General features: G+C 39.2%; 1 protein-coding gene across 2 annotated transcripts in view; it reads right to left on the reverse strand.

Moving 5' to 3' along the window:
* lama2 (laminin, alpha 2) overlaps positions 1 to 18283 on the reverse strand; it is a 283442-nt gene that overhangs the window by 120040 nt on the left and 145119 nt on the right. For both annotated transcript variants that reach the window (XM_034699953.1, XM_034699952.1), the window contains exons 21-22: positions 9638 to 9849; positions 1405 to 1511 (exon numbers count right to left, since the gene is read on the reverse strand). In XM_034699953.1, the coding sequence (XP_034555844.1) occupies positions 1405 to 1511; positions 9638 to 9849 (319 nt within the window). The remainder of the gene's footprint in view (positions 1 to 1404; positions 1512 to 9637; positions 9850 to 18283) is intronic.

The raw sequence follows: 18283 nt of genomic DNA on the forward strand, positions 1-18283 counted from the left end.
TAACTGCATACAACAATCCTTTAGTTTGTGTTAACTTAGAAAGAGCCTTTTATATCAATATAAGAAGCTGGCCACCTTCTTGCACCGCCATGTTCTACAGTAGCACAGAATGGACAAACTAGCATCATACACATTTTTGTATCTTATTTAGTGAGGGGCCGTTTGAAAATACACCTGTTGGAAAACCAAAATGGCCAAGAAAAAGTGGTTGCTGCTGTTATGCTCAAAATAATTCGAATTGATAGACCTTTGATGTTAAAAACTTGACAAATGGATGATCATACTGAGCATGCATCATAGGAGCTTCTTGTCCTTGAAGGCCACTGTCGCTTCACTGACGGAAGGGATGAGCATGAGAGTGTTTCAATCATGAATCTGAATGCTAGTTATTGCTAAATGTTCCCATTTCTACACACTGTACCTTTAAGATATGTTTTGTATCGTAAACTAAGATTTTGTAATATTAAAATAATGAAGATAAGAATAACATTGATTGTTAAGCTAAATAACCAGTTAACAATGAATCAAAAGCACAAGCTACTGTAACACACTACAGTTGAAGTAACACCCTTGAGCCACTTCTTCAAGATACTAATTTTGGTCTTTAGTCACATGACTCCCAGAACCATGAGTTTTCTATGCTTGTTTTATGTATATCATGGGTATTCTGAGAAGCTCGCCTCTTGCTCAACCCATCAGGATTTTAATTTGCATTACCACATATTCACTATACATTATCTCTTAAGGCGTTTTTCAACTGCAGGAACTTTACCCCGAAACTAGGGACTTTACTCCTGAACTACATGCGTTTCGACCGGAGGAACCAGGGTCTAAATTTTCGGCTAAATGTAACAGTGTTTGTGGGGTTTACACAGTTGTTGAAATACAGAGGGAGTTCCTGGGAATGCATAGCAGTTTAGTTATTTATTAAGATTTCAAAATATTATTTAATATAATTTTTTTTCTCCATACGTCACTGGCCTGATTTGCACAATTTACCTGGGACTTCAGCCCACGGTTGAAACGCAGACAACAATGGGGGCAGAGGAATCTTTTAGTTCTGGGGAAAGTAGTTCTGGGGGCTAAAAGACCCTGGAACTCTTGGTCAAAATGCACCTTTACTCTTATCATAACATTACCTAATTCAATGTACAACAGCACTGACAGGGACAGTAACATCAGTCGGATTCACTCAGCTTTTTACACACCAGCTTACCACCATATTGCCTTCTTTGGGACAAAAATTTAAAGTTATACAAACAAGAGTTTCAATAGATGCAACTGAAGTGAAATCATGATTACATCAAGAAAACAGGATGGGATTAAAGCATTTCTGTGGAAAATAAATGTATCAAAGTCAACACAACTGCAAGAATGACTGTTGGTGTGCATCAAAATACATACCATGCACTCGTCACACTGTCGTCCAACCACGTTTTCTCTGCACTGGCACTGTCCAGTCTGCTTATTGCACTCCTCAGATACAGATCCATTTGTGTGGCACTGACAGGCTGCAGGAGAGGAGAGAAAACAGAATATTTCACATCAATTATCATTTCCTAACGGGGGAATTTCTACCTGAGTTCATATTGTAACATGTAATGGTTAACAGTAACACAAGCTGGTGAGTGTATATACTTCACACTACAGTTCACTGGATAAGAGCTAAGATCCAGCTTAAGGTGCTCTTCAGGATTAGCTGCCGATATGCACTTTAATATCCTGCTGACTGAACTGTGGTGGAAATCTTCTCCCGCCCAGATAGATTCTTCAGTCCAGTGGGCTGACTTAGTTTTGCCAGATTATAATTTGTATTTAGAAAAAAAAAAATCTGTGTCAGTAAGAATTTATCAGTGACAAATAAAGTCCACAACAGATAGTGACAACACTGACATTCTTACACAGGAAAAGCAAGAAGATTGTTTTTCCTAAGTTCAGGTGAAACTGCAAACACCAAGAATAAGTGAACCCTTTACTACTCTCTAACTAACAAGATACTGAGGTCTTCACATAAAGAGGGGAGGGGGTCTGCAATTGCCCCTGATGCCACCATATCTGAGAAAATGCAGCAGAAGTGCCATCTTTGATGCCCGTGTAGCAGATAAAACTTACTCTCACTGGTGCCCTTTCAGTGAGAAACGTGAAAACAGGCCCTCATAGGCGCTCTTTCAGTGGCTAAAATATGGTAAAGTGTTATCTGGATGCCCTCATGGAGGATAATATTTAACAAAGTGCCCTCTTAGGTTCCCCCTTGTGGATGAAATGTGTAATAAATTGCCCTCAGAGATGCCCTTCCATCAGTAGCATGTGATAAAGTGCCCTGTTGTTAATTTGACCAAATTACAGTTGTTTGCTTGTTTTGCAAGGTATCTGAGTTTTTTGTTCTTTAAATTCTATCATATAATCATGTGTGTGTGTGTTACCATAAAATGCTTAGTTTTAAAATGACGATGTGTGATACAGCTGATTAAATTCTGCTTTACCCAGGAAGTAGAATTATTTTTAAATGAATGATATAAACATAATTTAGTGTTTTTCCTCTAAATAATTACATTTCCACCGCAAAGATTCACCCTAGGGGGAGGACCCCCTACGGAAGAGGATTAGGGCCACTCAAAAATAAATAAATTAAGGTCCACGAATAAAGTTAGAATTCTGAGATTGAAGTCAGAATTCTGACTTTTTTCTCAGACTAATAATACAATATATTGGACCTTAATTTCTCTTTTTTCCCCTGGATTAAAGTCAGAATTCTGAGAAAAAGTCAGAATTCTGAGAAAAATGTCAGAACAAAAACATAGAAAAAACTTATTGAATCTTAATTTTTTTTTACAGTGGCCCTAATCCTCTTCTGTACCCCCCTACTATTACAAGGTGTTTGAATTAACTCTAAACTGTGGGTATCATGGGTTTGAAAATGTTGTCATCCAGGCTGCTTATGGCCCAGTTTGTCCACCTCAAATATTTAACGGTTAACCAGTAACCTTAAGAATACAGAATACCAAGGACAGACGGTAAAATGAAGAGTTTACAAAATTGTCTAGAGGCAGATCTTCATTTATCAGAGCCACTGTGCCCTGGTACCTCATGGCATACAACAGGTCCCCCTTTTTATTTTGTTGCACCTGCCCTTCAAACAGCCTAAGTACTCCAGTCTCTCTATATACAGTATGTCTCTCTCTGTCAGTGCTTGTTTCAGAGGTTATTTTGTCTTCATTTTTGTACAGTAGAAGACGACATGTCATCCATCGTTACATACAGTCAGTGGTATAGTCAAATAGGCCAACAGAAAACCTAGAAACACGTTTTAAAAATTCTAATTCCTTATATTTCCCCTGATTACTTTTGGTGAAATTCGTCAGAATTTCAAAACAAATAAAATCTTTGAAATGAAAGAAAGAGAACTATTTGAACTAGACAGCAATGACAGGTGAAGAAGGTGCACCTGTTGAACTGAGCTTGTAAAAATGCCCACAAAAACAAGAATACATTCCCAGAGAAATTCAAGGTACTTTCCTTTGTTACACATTACTGAACCCATCTTATTCAAAGTCAAACAAAGCCGCTTGCCTTGAATTTTCTTTCCTATTCTTTCTTTTTTCAACCTGTGCAACATTCACTGAATCATAAGAATGTTCATTTATTCCCCTCCCTCGTTGTGCATCATCCCCCTGGCATTTAAGGAACAGCATTCAGGTCATGGCCTTTGTCGTGTGTGATGATTTGTGATTGGCTTTGTTACAAAGACATCAAACCCATTCTCATAAACGGCACAATCCAATCTCTCTTTATCTGCGAGTCTTTGTACTACTTTAACTTTATTTAACTTTGTGTGTTTAAATCTTACAAGGGGGGAAAAAGAGACACCCACACACGCCAATCAACCCATTAGATACACAATTAAAAAGCTTGAACATCACAGCTCCCATCTGGTGGATCGGCTGTCAGACACACACACACACACAAACACACAAATATGCACACTTACATCTCAGGAAATTAGAGGCACACACACAGACTTGTAGCCTGTTTTTAACATTTGATTTTTTTTTTCTGCGGTTAGATGTAAAAGAGACAGAAGGATAGACCTGAGTGTGGGATGGGCGAGTAAGCGAGAGAGTGGGGTTCAACAGATGTCTTCATACATGAACACACTCACAGAAATATGCAAAAAAAAAAACACAAACGGCTTGCATCACATAGCTATACATTAATTTCTGTGTCACACAAGATGCAAAGATGCATGCATGTCCTCCCACGCATGCATACACACACACACGCCTGGTTGAACATACAAGAAAACATGCACACATACCTCCATCTCTGTTTCACACTCTCTCTCTCTCTTACACACACACAAACACACACAGACACACAGTCTCTCGCCCCTCTAGCTTCACCCTTCAGGGACCATCTGGACTCCGTTCTGTCAGTAGCTACAATGCGAGCCTTGTTGTGGGATGAAATGTTGCTTTTTGTTTTTTGTGTTTTTGTTTTCTTTTTTATTTCCCCGTTCTGGCCTTGATGCTGAAGATGAGAATTCTCTGTAACTACAAATACATTATGCTCTGTTACCAAGCAATCTGTTGTGTAAACAAGCTTCAGGAGGAGCTACCATGCATCCGTTATATGTCATGAGCACTTCAATGGTGCACTGGTGAGATGTCGATGTGTTATACAAGCTATTAAGTTCACATACATTATAAACCGTGTGCAAATGGAGTTCATACTCGAGGTAAACAAGCAAACAGAGACACTAAGTATTGTGTTAGTGGCACGATGATGAGATGTGGGTTCAGGGGCCTTGAGGGAAAATGTTAGAGATCTGTAACGTTGTAAATAATCACTTACATGCGTGGTACATGTTTCCTGTTTGTTTCTCAAACACAGTATCAAGTAGCCTGTATAATGTATAATAATCATTTAGTTGAAATGTGTGGTGTTTCTTGCAGAGAGAGAAAAACATACAAGCTAAAGGCCTTTGTCAGAGAAAGCTAAGTTTGTGTTCTTGTCTTGAGGACTGAGCTGACAGAGCTGCATTGTAATGTTATTTTAGCAAACTCAAGACCTATTCAGTAAATCACAAGTTAATCAGTTCCTTTTTAAAGGTATTTAACACTAAAGTAAGCCTGAGTAAAGCATCTGATTAACAATTAACAGTGAAACTGAGACTCAGCAGAACAGAAATCCAGAGGCGCAAGTATAGGGGATGGAACCAAGACATTATGATGTTTACTTTGCAGATGCTTCTTAAGAGATGTTTTGCTTTTGATATCAACACATGGTTGCTTCTCAAGTTGCTGATTGGACTATAGACGATGCAGGGCACGGATAAAGAAGCCTTGGCTGCAAGAGGTTAACTGTAGCAAGATTGAGTGTGTGGAAACACATAATGTTCATATGAGTGACAAGTAAAGTTAAAGTAAAGAGTATTTTTTTTAAAGGTATCACCAAGGTCTGTTGAATATAAGCAGTTTATACTCTGAGCGGGCGATTCACAACGAGTTTATTGCAGCTGCTAATTGCACCAAGAATAGTGCATCACTTGCCCCCGCTATCAGCTCTGTCTCAAGATCTTATTCACAAAGCAAACTGCACTAATGATAATCATGAAAAAGAGAAAAGGTTTTGCTTCAGACTGTGACTGATATGAGCAATCAGCATTTCCACTCTCCTGCACAGAGCTGCACTGTGCGCACTCATCCTGACATCACTAGACAATATCCACATGTATGACGAGCTGAATGGGGAGGCAAAGTCCTAACCATTGTATTTGAAGTTGATTAATGACAGATGCGACACTAACCTCACAGTCTATATCTGGCTTAATTCCTGGAGCAAGCTAGCAAAAAAAGCAACTGGTTCATATCAGAAGACTTGTTGTGTATAACAGCAGCTTGCATGTACAGGGGCTGAGCCACAGACAGCCCCAGATACAATTAACCCCTGATTGTTATAGAATGGTAATGTCACAGTAACCTTAATAGACATTTTTTTTACAGATAAATAATTTCTCAGTCATCCAGAGTTGGAATTGTGGTCTTGATCACTGATGAGTTTGAACTGACAACACCCATAAATACTCCAGCAAAATTACCACCAGCTCTCAGCAATTGTTAAAAATTGGTGTTAAATCAATCTTCATTTTCTGTAGCACCAAATCACAACAAAAGTTATCTCAAGACACTTTTAAAAACAGAGCAGGTCTAGGCCATATTCAATGTTAAATTATTAACAGAGTCCGAACAACAAGACAGGGTAAGACTCTGTCTTATCTCATCTTAATCCACCAAGATGATTCTTAGTGTTTCTTGCAATGAGGCTAGTTTGCATAGAAAGGGGCATATTTTGCTCCAAATGAATGCTTAATGGCTCAATTAAATGTATGTATACAGAGATAATTTTTGCTCTGCATGCCATCTCTGGAGCATTTAACCATTTGAGTGGGCTTTGTAAATTAGATGGTGTATTTTGGCTTGGTTGCAGAGGCCCTGATTGACTAAAGTCCAGTTGTTGTTTATATGTTGTGCCTTGCAGGTTATGAGTCATTTAGTCATTTAGCAGCTGGGCTTGGTTGAAGTTGTTGAATATGCTTCGCTTCTCGGCTTAAAAGCTGCTTCAATTGGTTATGAGACTGTAAATGATGTCATGATTTGGACTTTAATAAGCTTTTCAGTTTTAACTTCATACAAATCTTGTGATTTTACTCCATTGCTCTACAGAGGCCTATTAGTCCGACAAAGAGTCAAAGCCTTGATACTAAACAAGGCACTGGACGGTCCATTAGGATGTGTTAAAACTAGAATCACAAAAATCCCCAAAGAGATTATTGATGTTCTGTATGAGGTATCTTTAATTAAGTGTTGGACACAGGAGAAGTTTAATTACATTATTGAGTTACTACACATCACTTTGTTCCCGTGATAGGACACACATGTGGCAGTGCAATTCACTTTCAACAACTTGTAAACGACTTTTCCTGGTGTGAGGAATGGTCGTAGGAGTACATATTCTTGAATTTCCTCCTCAAACAAATTGCTCTGTTTCACAGTTTGCCTCTAAAATCAAAATCATGTCCATTCCTCTGACTGTATAAAACTACACTGCTGTTGCAGGGAGACAAAAAGGCCAGAGAAGAAATAAACTGGCTGTAGATGAGAACTCTGACACCAAAAGGACAAGTGAAAGATTTTTACAGTGTAATACCGCACAAATGGACTCGGTCTGAACTCTGCGGCTTCACTCAATAAAATTCATTAAGACTGGAAGCGATAGGGTGAGCGAGGCGGACTGGGAGAAAGAGAGATGGACTGACAGAAGCACAGAGTTGTTGTGTTTTAATAATTCTTGGTGGTCATTCGTACAGGATCGATAAGAGCCCTCCAAGCTCCAGACACGAGCAGCCGATCAGCACTGTAGGAGAGCAATAGATCAGGCTGATTAATCAATAACCATTTAGCTGGGTGGAGAGGGGAAACAACTACAGAACAATGAGCTATCAAATACACATTAATACCCCCCGTCTGCCTGTCTGCCTGCTGCTATACTTCTCTGATGGTTTTATCTGTCTGTTTATTGGTTTTGCCCGTCTCTGTCTCTCCTGTCTGTCTCTCTGTTAATCTGTCTTCCTGCCTGCCTGTGTTTTTGTCAACAGCACAGGTTTTTTAATGAAGATTTTCACAAACAAGCACCATCTGTACGTCTGTATTTGCTGCCATCCCCTTTCTCTTCTTTATTTCATTCTCCCCTCCTCTGTTTTTTTTTACAGGTATATTTTTTTTTCTCACTTTTAAACACAGCTGGCAGTCAGTAGGCCGCTACGACATCACACCTCCTACCAGCACAGCTGCTCGCCGATGCACAGGCACACACGCAAACACATACACACATTCCAGATGGTGTGCCATCTACTCAGTGTTTTAGTGAGAGGATTAAAACATATCATTTAGCTAAAATTTAGTTTCACAGAGGAAGTACAACTCTTCAGAGTAACACCCCTGCTGGGAATATGAAGCTGCAATATTGGCTGCTTTATCCAGATTTTTTTAAAAAGTGGTTGTTTTTCATGCAAGTCTTTTTCATGTAATCAAACTACAGTTGCTTTTCTACCTCCAGAAAATATCAAGACAAATCAAATCAATCAGTATGTTGCTAAAAACAAGTTACATACAGTACTGTAGGAGGATTCTGTTGGGATGGAGGATGACACAAGGATAGTTCGTTTTTTTGAAGTGGGGTTTTATGGGATACTTGCCAGGGAACTGGAATGAAAGTAAGGCTATCAGCCTTACCAGACGGGGGCCAGGTCGACCACACAACTCAACTAATTTTAAGAAACTTCAACAAAAGCACCATTCCCGGCGTAGACACACTCGACTTGGAACATTTTCAGCACTTAACTTTACTACCAGAACGTCCATTTGTTGCTGCACTAATCTTGAACCTGACACAAACGTAGCAGGTCAGCTAAGTGGTGTATGATGTACAAGTCAAGTAATGTACTGTGAATTCTGACATTTTTGCATCTAAGTCTAGGATTTTAGCCCTAAATGCCTAAATTTAGTTAACAGAAATGGTAATGGCTGCAGAGCTAGCACAGTGTATTTGATGAGATAAATGTAATGTGGGTTGCGTCATTACACAATTAAAAAAAATCAACAATGAGAGCCGAACACTTACTTTGAGGACACAATTCTATTCAGCTTTTCTGTTTTTTCTGCATTCTGTCAATTTTCCATTTGAATCGCACTGATTTTCTCATACTGTGTATGCTTTTTTTAATAACCTGGTGCAATTATTGGTGCATTAACTTACATCACTATCTATTCATCAGATAGAAGTGTACATAGTGTGTATATATCTGTAATATTTGCTATATTTTATTTTATTCTATTTTTATCTTATTCTATTTATTTTATCATTACTATTATTATTGTTATTATGTTCGTACATTGTTTTATTCCCCTGTCCCGTGTTGTCAGCTGCTGTAACAAAATAATTCCCCCCAATGGGGGATCAAATAAAGTATATCTTATCTTATATTGAAGCAAGTCAGTAACAAACAGCGGCATTAAGTGCGTCAGTGGACTCTGGTTTGCGAGCTATGCAGACTGTACACTTATGTGAGCTGCTGGTATATTCTGACTCCCAAAGATCCAAAGGTACTGTTGTTACCACTCCTAATTGTTACAGCAAGTAGTTTTCTCTGTTCTTGGGCATGAGCTAACAAGTGACGCACACGCACTACCAGTTAGCACAGAGGTTTCTCAGCTTTTTCTTTAGGTCCATTGAACCTTGTTCAATTTAAACTCGTAAATGAGTCAACATGTGTCTGCAGTAAACAGCATGTCATCGATACAGTCCGAATCACTCATTATTTAGTTTGGTTTCATTTTTGTCTCTCTGAAGCCCACCTGGTTGTAGCAAACATCACTCTGGGTCGATTTCAGGAGCCACTATGTTGCATAACTATTTAAACTCCTTGCAGTGGGTAACGGACTGCAATCATGCTAGTTGTTTCATACCAGCTTGACTTAGCAACTATTCAAAGATACAGAAGGTTCAGAAACAGATGGATGAACATATACCTGTTTCTGTTTATTTTTCTGTTTTTGTTGTTGTTGGTAAATATACTCACGTCGACAGTTTTTGGCTGTGACTGCATCTCCATAGTAACCTTCAGAGCAACTGTCACAATCCGGGCCTCCATAACCTTGTCGACAGCGCAGACACTGGCCTGTGATCGCATCACAACAGCCAGGTACGGAGAGGTCCAGGTTTCCATGGCAGTCACAGGGCTGGCAGGAGTGTCCTGGTACAGTGGGCTGGCCGAAGTATCCGTTAGAACACCTAGGAGGTAGCAGGGAGATAGAGACAACTTAATATTGTCCCCGCTAGGGATGTACATTTCAAATATTTTTCGTGATCGATCTTTGGAAATGTTAACGATCAATTATCGATTAATCATTGAAAAAAAAACTAAACATTTTCCATGTCAAAAACAACGCCAAATGTGTTTTTCCCCTGAATCAAATTTTCCTTCACAGCACAATGTTTATAACTGACATCATTGAATAGCTACGGATCGTATTGAGGTGTTCAGAATATTAAACATGCTGATTATCAACGTATGGAGCAGACTTATAATCTCCACGGACATACAGTCATAAAAGTGAAGGCTCAGACTTCAACAAGTGAACAGAACAGATGCATATTTTAGACTCAGTGTCCAGTTTTCTGTCTACTCGTTCTTATTGAGAAAAATAAGCATGTGAACACGGTCAGGTCTCAGCCGGGCGTGCAACCGGGTCATAATCCGTTCGCAGGCGGAGAAAAGAAGCGCTCGTGGAGACCTGTCACTCAGCCGCAGCTCCCAGCTGAGCATCTCCACTGTGCGCAACACCTTTAGTCAGCTGATTCACATAGAAACATGCTTTAAACTTAAAACACCTCCCTGATAGCTGAGAAAAATATAAGACCACATGATTTTTGTTCCAAATGTGTTCGAGTAAGTTGAGAACGTCCCTAGTCCCTGATATTTTGAAGAGAACCTGTATAAGATCAAACTGATTCAAATATAAAAATAACCAGCACTGTTTAAAGAACTTCATACGACACAAAGTATCCACAGGAGGCGCCGATTCCATGCTAACTGTAAGTTTCTCACAGCTGCTTTTAAAAATCATAAAGGGGATTTAACAAAAAAAAAAAAAAATGTCACCATCCCACCTGAAATGCTTTCAAGTTGTATCAAAAATTGTCACCCTGTCATTGTCAGTCTCAGACTGTAGTTTTAGTTTGGGATAATGCTGCATCAAACCTTTGTGAAAAGAAAGGCAGTGCAATAACACATTTTGAAAATACAGTTTTGCCCTGCTTTGTGCTTTCATGTTGCAAATGATGCCTGTTGAAAGTGCACTTTTCAGGTTTCAGGTTCAGCTTTCAGGTCTCTAAACATGTAGCAGCACTACTTTGCTTCATTCCTTTGGATGTAAAAAAAAAGACAGTCTTTTTTTCAGCAGGTGACATAATCACAATGAGTGATAGCCTCGGCTTCTTGTCTGTAAAGCACGGACTACCGATCTCCTAATACAAGATCACTAATGACAGCAGGTCTCATCCCATGTGACCTGGCAAACCATAATCTAGTCACAAAATAAACAAGATGTAAAGCTCATCTATCTGAGGCCATGGGAGTTATCAGCTGTGAGGCTGCAGGGCTGAAGGTACCTGTTGTATAATTCATGTTAAACACACACTCAGATCACGTATTCAGAAACATACCAGCTGCCAGTGAGCCAAAGATATGCACACAGAGAGCTGGAGGGTAACACCGCCAAACCAAAAATAAACAGATATGAAATAAATGTTTAAAAATAAGCTTTAACTCAGGTTTAATGCCTTCAGGCTGAATGATCCAAAACAGGTTATTTGCTGCAGACCGTCCAGGTTTAGTCATGAGAACTAAACTCCTGTTTTAAATCTGAAGCAAGAAGTGTCTCGACCCAGCTGCTACTCATAGTAATAATGATAATCCATAGTCAAAACGTAAGGATGATCCATAGCAGTGGTGCCTGACCGGTCGATCGCAGACTGATACTCGGTCGAACATGAGAGGTGTGGAAATCTTTTATCCTCAAAAGTGTTTCCTTGTTTCAGTCTGTCCTCTCTTAAAACCACATCTTGTCTGATAAACTTCAAAGCATCACAGTTTTTCTATTGGCTACTTGTCACAGTGGAGCAGCACTCAAGGCACATTGCCTACCGACATAGCATGAACTTATCAGGGCGTGGGTTTAAGGGATAGTGGCTAACTGTCAATCATTAGTCAGTTATTGAACTGCACTTTCAAGGCACAGCAAAGGCTGATGCTTGATGAGGAAAACGTATTATTTTCATTCAGAGTGGGAGGAGGATTATTGCTTTGTTTGTTCACATTTAAAGTCCATTTGTTTTATCTGCAATGCAAGTGTGGCCGTGTGGAAGAAGGGAAATTTGGAACCACATTTCACAAACGCTATTAACAAGGGCGTGTCCAGAACTTTTTGACCGGGATGGCCCAACTGAGGCTCTCGCATAGGCAGGGGTGGCCAGGGCATTTACACATAAATAACATTTACCCTTTCTATCTTCACAACCTACTTTCATTTAAGTATTAAACAGTTGTTATATTCCCTCTGACTTAAAAAAAAAAACAAACATGACAAAGTGGTATAAATCTTCTAAGCTCAATTCTTTAAGGACTTACAAAAGATGTTTTTGTCACATTTGAGGGAACTAATAAAGAAACCTACTGCCAGCCTTTTAACTCATCCCAAATTATAGATTTTAACAGAAACCCTACCTCTGACAAGGCAAACAGCTAATCATAGTTTAGGATTTTGGGGTGGTCCCTGGGGTGGCCAATTGGATTTCAAGGGGTGCCAGTGCCACCCTTGGCCACCCCTCTGGACCGCTACTGGCTACGAACTTGATTTACCTGCTAAATCAGCTCTACGAACCCGAAAAGTTTTAAAGTTAAAGGCCAGTTAGCAGCAAAGCAGTCAGCTCTCACCGGGTCTAACACCAGGGATGTAACGCTAGCATCGTATAGTGTCAATCACACTCTGGCTAAACGATAGAAGTCTTAACAGGAGGGAGAAGTTGTGAAAGACACATTTGTGGAGTGCTGGAGTCCCGGTTCCAGAGGTCCACTGAGGTAGAGACATGTTTATTCTCACTGTTCCAACTTAGAGAACTGCTTTTATTAGACGCGTATCTGTTTACTTCTCTGTTTGTAGTACTTATATTTGGTACTGAGGTGGGCGACTAGCTTTGGCTTCCTATGCAGACTGGTAATGTGTGTGAATGTGTGAGTCTCAGCAGACTGGTAACTTTGAAAGTAGACCTTGGTTTGAAAGTCGTTGGGCAGCCCTGATCTATAGTGAGCTGGTTGGCATGGCAGATCAGAACCCTGACAAGGTGAGCAGTCGTGTCTGGGTCATGGGTCTACATAAAGGGGTTCTCCAACAATGACAACATGCTCACTGTCCATCTTCCCACTTCAAACATGGCTACTTATTTAATAAATCAATCATCTAACGCCACATATGGATTTTACATATGTTCTTACTGACTACAATGTTGTTTTATTTCTATAGTTAAAAATAGTTCATTTCACTCACAGTTTGAGTTACAGCTCATATTAACGATTAACTCTGTAACCTTCTAGATATGAGCAGACTTAGCTGTTGTTACATGAATCAGCGTAGCTCCTGATTGAGTTTTTTTCCCTTATCACAATCAGAGTCTGTAACATTTTCTATTTTCCATTGATCAGTCATCAAGAATAATAATTATCTTTATTTAAACTGAATCATTGAGAGCAAGATCTCATTTACAGTGACGACGAGCATATAAAAGAAACATTAAAATGCATGACAAGCAAATAAAAGATATAACCCTAAAAGAATGATGATCAATTAAAAACATACAACAATTTAAAGTAATGTTACAACCATTGAAAAATAATGTTACACAAAGTCAGTTAAAACAGGTAAAATCGGTGGTCAAAAAATTTAAAACTAATGATTTAAAATGATTAACAGTGCTGTATCTCATACCATGTTTTGTCAAGTGTTTACTTCATGCACCATCTTTACTTCCTGTAGATTTCTCAGTTGTAGCTTACAGTTATGTCTCTATAACCTCTCCTGTCTTTATCTCAATGTTTTCACCTTGTCTTTCTGTGCATTGATATGATTACAACTAATAGGCCTGAGTCTGTAATCTAAGCATCGGTGTGCTATCCAGAAACAGTAGACTGTTAAAATGATCTGTTGCTATGTGTTGACCAATCAGAATCAAGACCTTATCTAAGCCATGAATCATATTAGTTATTTGTAGGCCTTTTGAACTGTTTGTACTCTAGAAGATCTAATTTGATGTCAGGGGTGTCCTTGGAAAGCTCAACACCACAACTGATTTCAAAATAAAAGTTGTTTTCAGTCTTTATTTTTTTAATTTCTTTGTTTAGTGCCAAAAAACTAACTAACTAAGAAAACACTAAAAACAGATTATTTCCTCTTGATTGGTATCATTCATGGAAAAAAACAAACCTTGTTACCCCCATTTTCAAGGACAAGGACATGTAACTGTGTCACCAAGCACTACACCGGCCCTTGTGTTTTATTTTCTTTGCTTTGATTAATAAGAATAGGGTTCCAATGCTGCAAAAAATATATTAACCTGAGTCTGCTGCGCCGTGTCAAGAGCCACTGCAACCAAATAAAACAGGCCTAAGCTGAGATACAGCTCCACGGGCTGAAAGGGGAATTGGGATGAAAGAGAAAAAGAAAGAGAGAGAGAGAGAGAGAGAGAGAGAGAGAGAGAGAGAGAGAGAGAGAGAGAGAGAGAGAAAGAGAGCGAGCAGTGGAGAGGTGAGGGGAAAGGTTTTCACATTGAAAAGAGAATTGAATTTAGAGAGGAGAGGAAGAAAGGGGAGAAGGAGAGAGAGGCAAGGAGTCAAGAGCAGCCAGCCATTATTACCACTGACCCTCTTGGTACTCGATAGAACTGGTTTATTAGCTTCTGTGTGTCTGTGTGTGTGTGTGTGTGTGTGTGTGTGTGTGTGTAGGTGTGTGTGTGTGTGTGTGTGTGTGTGTGCCAGTGTGTAGCGCTGCAAGTACATTCTTCTAGTTGGGAAAAGTATCACAGTGGCAGCAATCTCACTTTTTTGATAGAAGGAGTATTTTTTCTTTTTAAATTCAAACCTTGAGTCTTCTATTTTATTCTGTTTCATACTCTCTGCATGTTCGTGTGTGTGTGTGTCTGCGAATGTGTGTGTGTGTGGAGTGTCTCGACCCTCAAGAGGAAGAGAAGGTATTTTTAGTGGAGAGTTTGGAGCATTTGAAGAAGATATATAGGCGTGGGGGGTCAGACACCTGGTGAAAGCCTTCAGAGTGAACAGGAAGTGGATGGTGAGCACAGCTGGTGGAGAGTCACAGAGAGGGGAGGAGGGGGGACCTAAAAGTTGTGTTCTTTTATTTTTAGTCACAAACAGGGAGTCGGTGCCAGGGGAGGACTGGCTCTGCTACTCTTTCCATAACTTTTAAAGCATTATAAGATTAGCCTTTTCTCTGCAACTCTTATTATACATCTAAGAAACCAGGGCAGTCAACTTCAGGAAGTAAAATAAGAGTGTGATGTCAATAAACATCTTGTGCTCATTTGTTTTGTAGTATCTCAGCTAAATCAGGTATTTTGTTTGTTTTGAAATCAACTTCTATCATTTTGAACACTCAACCTTGGTACTGCTGCCAAAGCAAAATTGCAATCCATCATGAAAGTGTACATCACAATAACTTTAAAGAACATGTGTGCCTTTCTTTAATTTGGCCTAGCTTGTAAAAAGAGTTATCCTTTGAAATTCATGTCCAACACAGCCCCTCTATCTGGAAAATGCTAAATGACTAAATGTTAAAAATATGCTATGTTTCTACAGCAAGCATGTAAAGATGTACATGATACATAAACGGTGCGAGCTGTCCAAGTATATTTTTGGTCACTTAAGGATAATGCAGACCCTTTATTTAAATGATGTGTCGTCCCTTTCTGCCCCTTGTGGCAAATAACTTGCAGCATTCGGCACATGCACTACAGGTGATATATCCTCCCCCTGCTAACGCACTGATTTAAGTGCAACCTCTTTGGTTTAAGGTGTTAAATTAAATTTGGGAGCAGGACCACGCCTAAACCACACCCTCAATCACCCGACAAGTGATTCTTCAACCCACCCTCCCTCACCTTACTCTACTTCAATTAACTTTTTTTCCTTATCCCCTTCTACTCAACTTGTGCTCGCTTCTTCCATGCCCTTGTCTAATTCCAGGTACAGCCTGGGGTCAAGATCAGCTCGGCAGGATAACGCTGAGACAGAACCCCCATCCTGAGTCTCCTTCTGCTGGGCCACAGGACACACAACTAACTCAATAAATGTTCAAACTTATATCCTTGTGTGACGTGGTCCTTGCTAGTGAATGAACCTTTGTTATGGACAAGCCTTATCAACACACAGATCACCTGTTGCAACATTGTAGTCTTGGGAGAGACATTTCAAACACAAGTGGTTATATGGGCGTCTTTATAAAATGTGCTTCTGTGAAGTGTTGTCAAAACATCATACACAGATGGTAAAGAGAAACTGTAGGAGGCGAGGCGGGACAAGCTGCAGTGTGTATCAAGTATGGTGTGTTTGTTGAGCACACACTTCACTAAGTTATATCAATCAATATGTAAACCAACCTTAAAAATAATTTATAGATAAATAGATGGCAAAGCACACCACATGTACAGCGATATGTGGCAGAGAGGATAAAACAGAATGTAGACTGTTATATAACTACACCCATTTTTAGCCTTGTATAGGGTATCCAACATTTTTAACCCTGGTTTTTAATGACCTTAAAAGGTACAGTGTGTAGAAATGGGACTGTTCAGAAATATCTAGCACTCAGATTCTACATTGAAAGGCTCTCTTGCTTCCCGTTAGTGAAGCTCCACAAGGACAAGGACGAATACAAGAAGCTCCTGAGATGCATGACAAGTATGATCCTCCGTTTGTCCAGTTTTAAACATCAAAAACGACTATCATTAGAAATTATTTTTGCACACAGCAACCACTTGCTACTGCTTTCTGCTTTGTCTTCCTGGTGCATTCACCCTTCACTCGCCACTTACTACATAAAAAAACGTGCATGTGTGCTGCACTCACTGCACCTTCAATATTTCATTATTTTACCCTTTTCTTGTATTCATTACTGATCCAACAATTTAAACTTCATTCTGAAAAATAAAACTATAGCCCTGACTTCTTTATATGCTTTTGTTTTCATTCTCATATCTTTCTGTCATATTGTTCATTATATAAAAACAGAGTGAACACTGAGCAAGATAAAGACCGAGTCAGCAGTAACTCCAGTTTTTATGCTGAACATGTCAATCCTTTTCATTTCCAGGCTTTTATCTTTTTCTGCCTGACACGCAGAATCAATCACAATCCAAACATATGGTGTTTTTAAAATTACATTTATTCAGTGTCTCTCAAAGTTTACTTTTATACACTAAAAGCATGCATTTATACAGTACTCACTTCTACTACTGCAAAGTTTCCCTTCTGCTAGACCAATCCAACTTTGAAATAACAGTGCTCTGAAACTTTTAACAGTAGAAATGACCAGTGATAAATTAGAGTCCCTCCAAAAACTCGGATTAGATTAGTCATGAGTGGAAAAACGTGCCTCTGTGCTCATGTGAGAAACCAGTTGGATATAATCTTTGATTTTCCTCAGCTGATGAGACACTGACATAAATATTACTACACTCAGTAACATAAAGAAAAACAACCACAGCACTCACTACCACCTCCCATTTACTTCTACATGAATTCTTAATACCAGTCATACAATTATAACATCTCACTGATGTCTGAATGTGTAAAATCTTAAATACTTTAAAAGGTCAACTACATCCCGATACTCTGGCAAATGCACTTAATATCAGCTTACGACTCAAAGTGTATTTAAGTTGACGTATCTGTTAGTACGCTGAATTCTTAATGGCTTTTATGGACAGGAAATTGAAAAGCAGAACAACTCAGCAGCGAGTGGAGAGTCTATTAGCATGGGCAGAAAAGTGTAGCTTATCCTGTTAAAGCCTGTAATACAGACAAATTGGTACATTACAATTAATTGCTACTAACACCAACAAAAGCACTGTAGATAATGAAGTGTAATGGCAGGTAGTGCATGGCGGGTATCAATTAGACTAATAGAACAAGAAACAACTGACTGCTGATTAGCTCTTTAATGCTGTCAACACTGGTGAAATATTATTTTGTGTTATTATTTCCGCTCTTATGTGCTCTGCCTCTCTTCTTTTCTCCTCTCTGTTTACCAGCTGTCCTCCCTCACTGACTGGAGGCACCATATGGCACCGACACAGCACACACACGAAGAATGTGCATACGGTACACTGAGGCATTCGGTAAATTCAACAACATACATATTTGTATGTAGAAATAAACACAAATATCACCAACAAAGCAGCTCTGATAACTTTGTACGGTTATTATCAAAGCTCTATTCCATTTACGCAAAACTGGATAAAGACATTTGAAAAGTACTTTCAAACACATGGAACTGACAACCTCTTCATGGAAAGACAGTTCAGTACCAGCCTTTAATAGATGGCAGACTTTGCATCTTGCATGGTCCTGAGTTAGATTACTGTAACTACAATCTTGACA

Source organism: Notolabrus celidotus, chromosome 13 (assembly GCF_009762535.1).
Source record: "Notolabrus celidotus isolate fNotCel1 chromosome 13, fNotCel1.pri, whole genome shotgun sequence".
Lineage (NCBI taxonomy): Eukaryota > Metazoa > Chordata > Actinopteri > Labriformes > Labridae > Notolabrus > Notolabrus celidotus.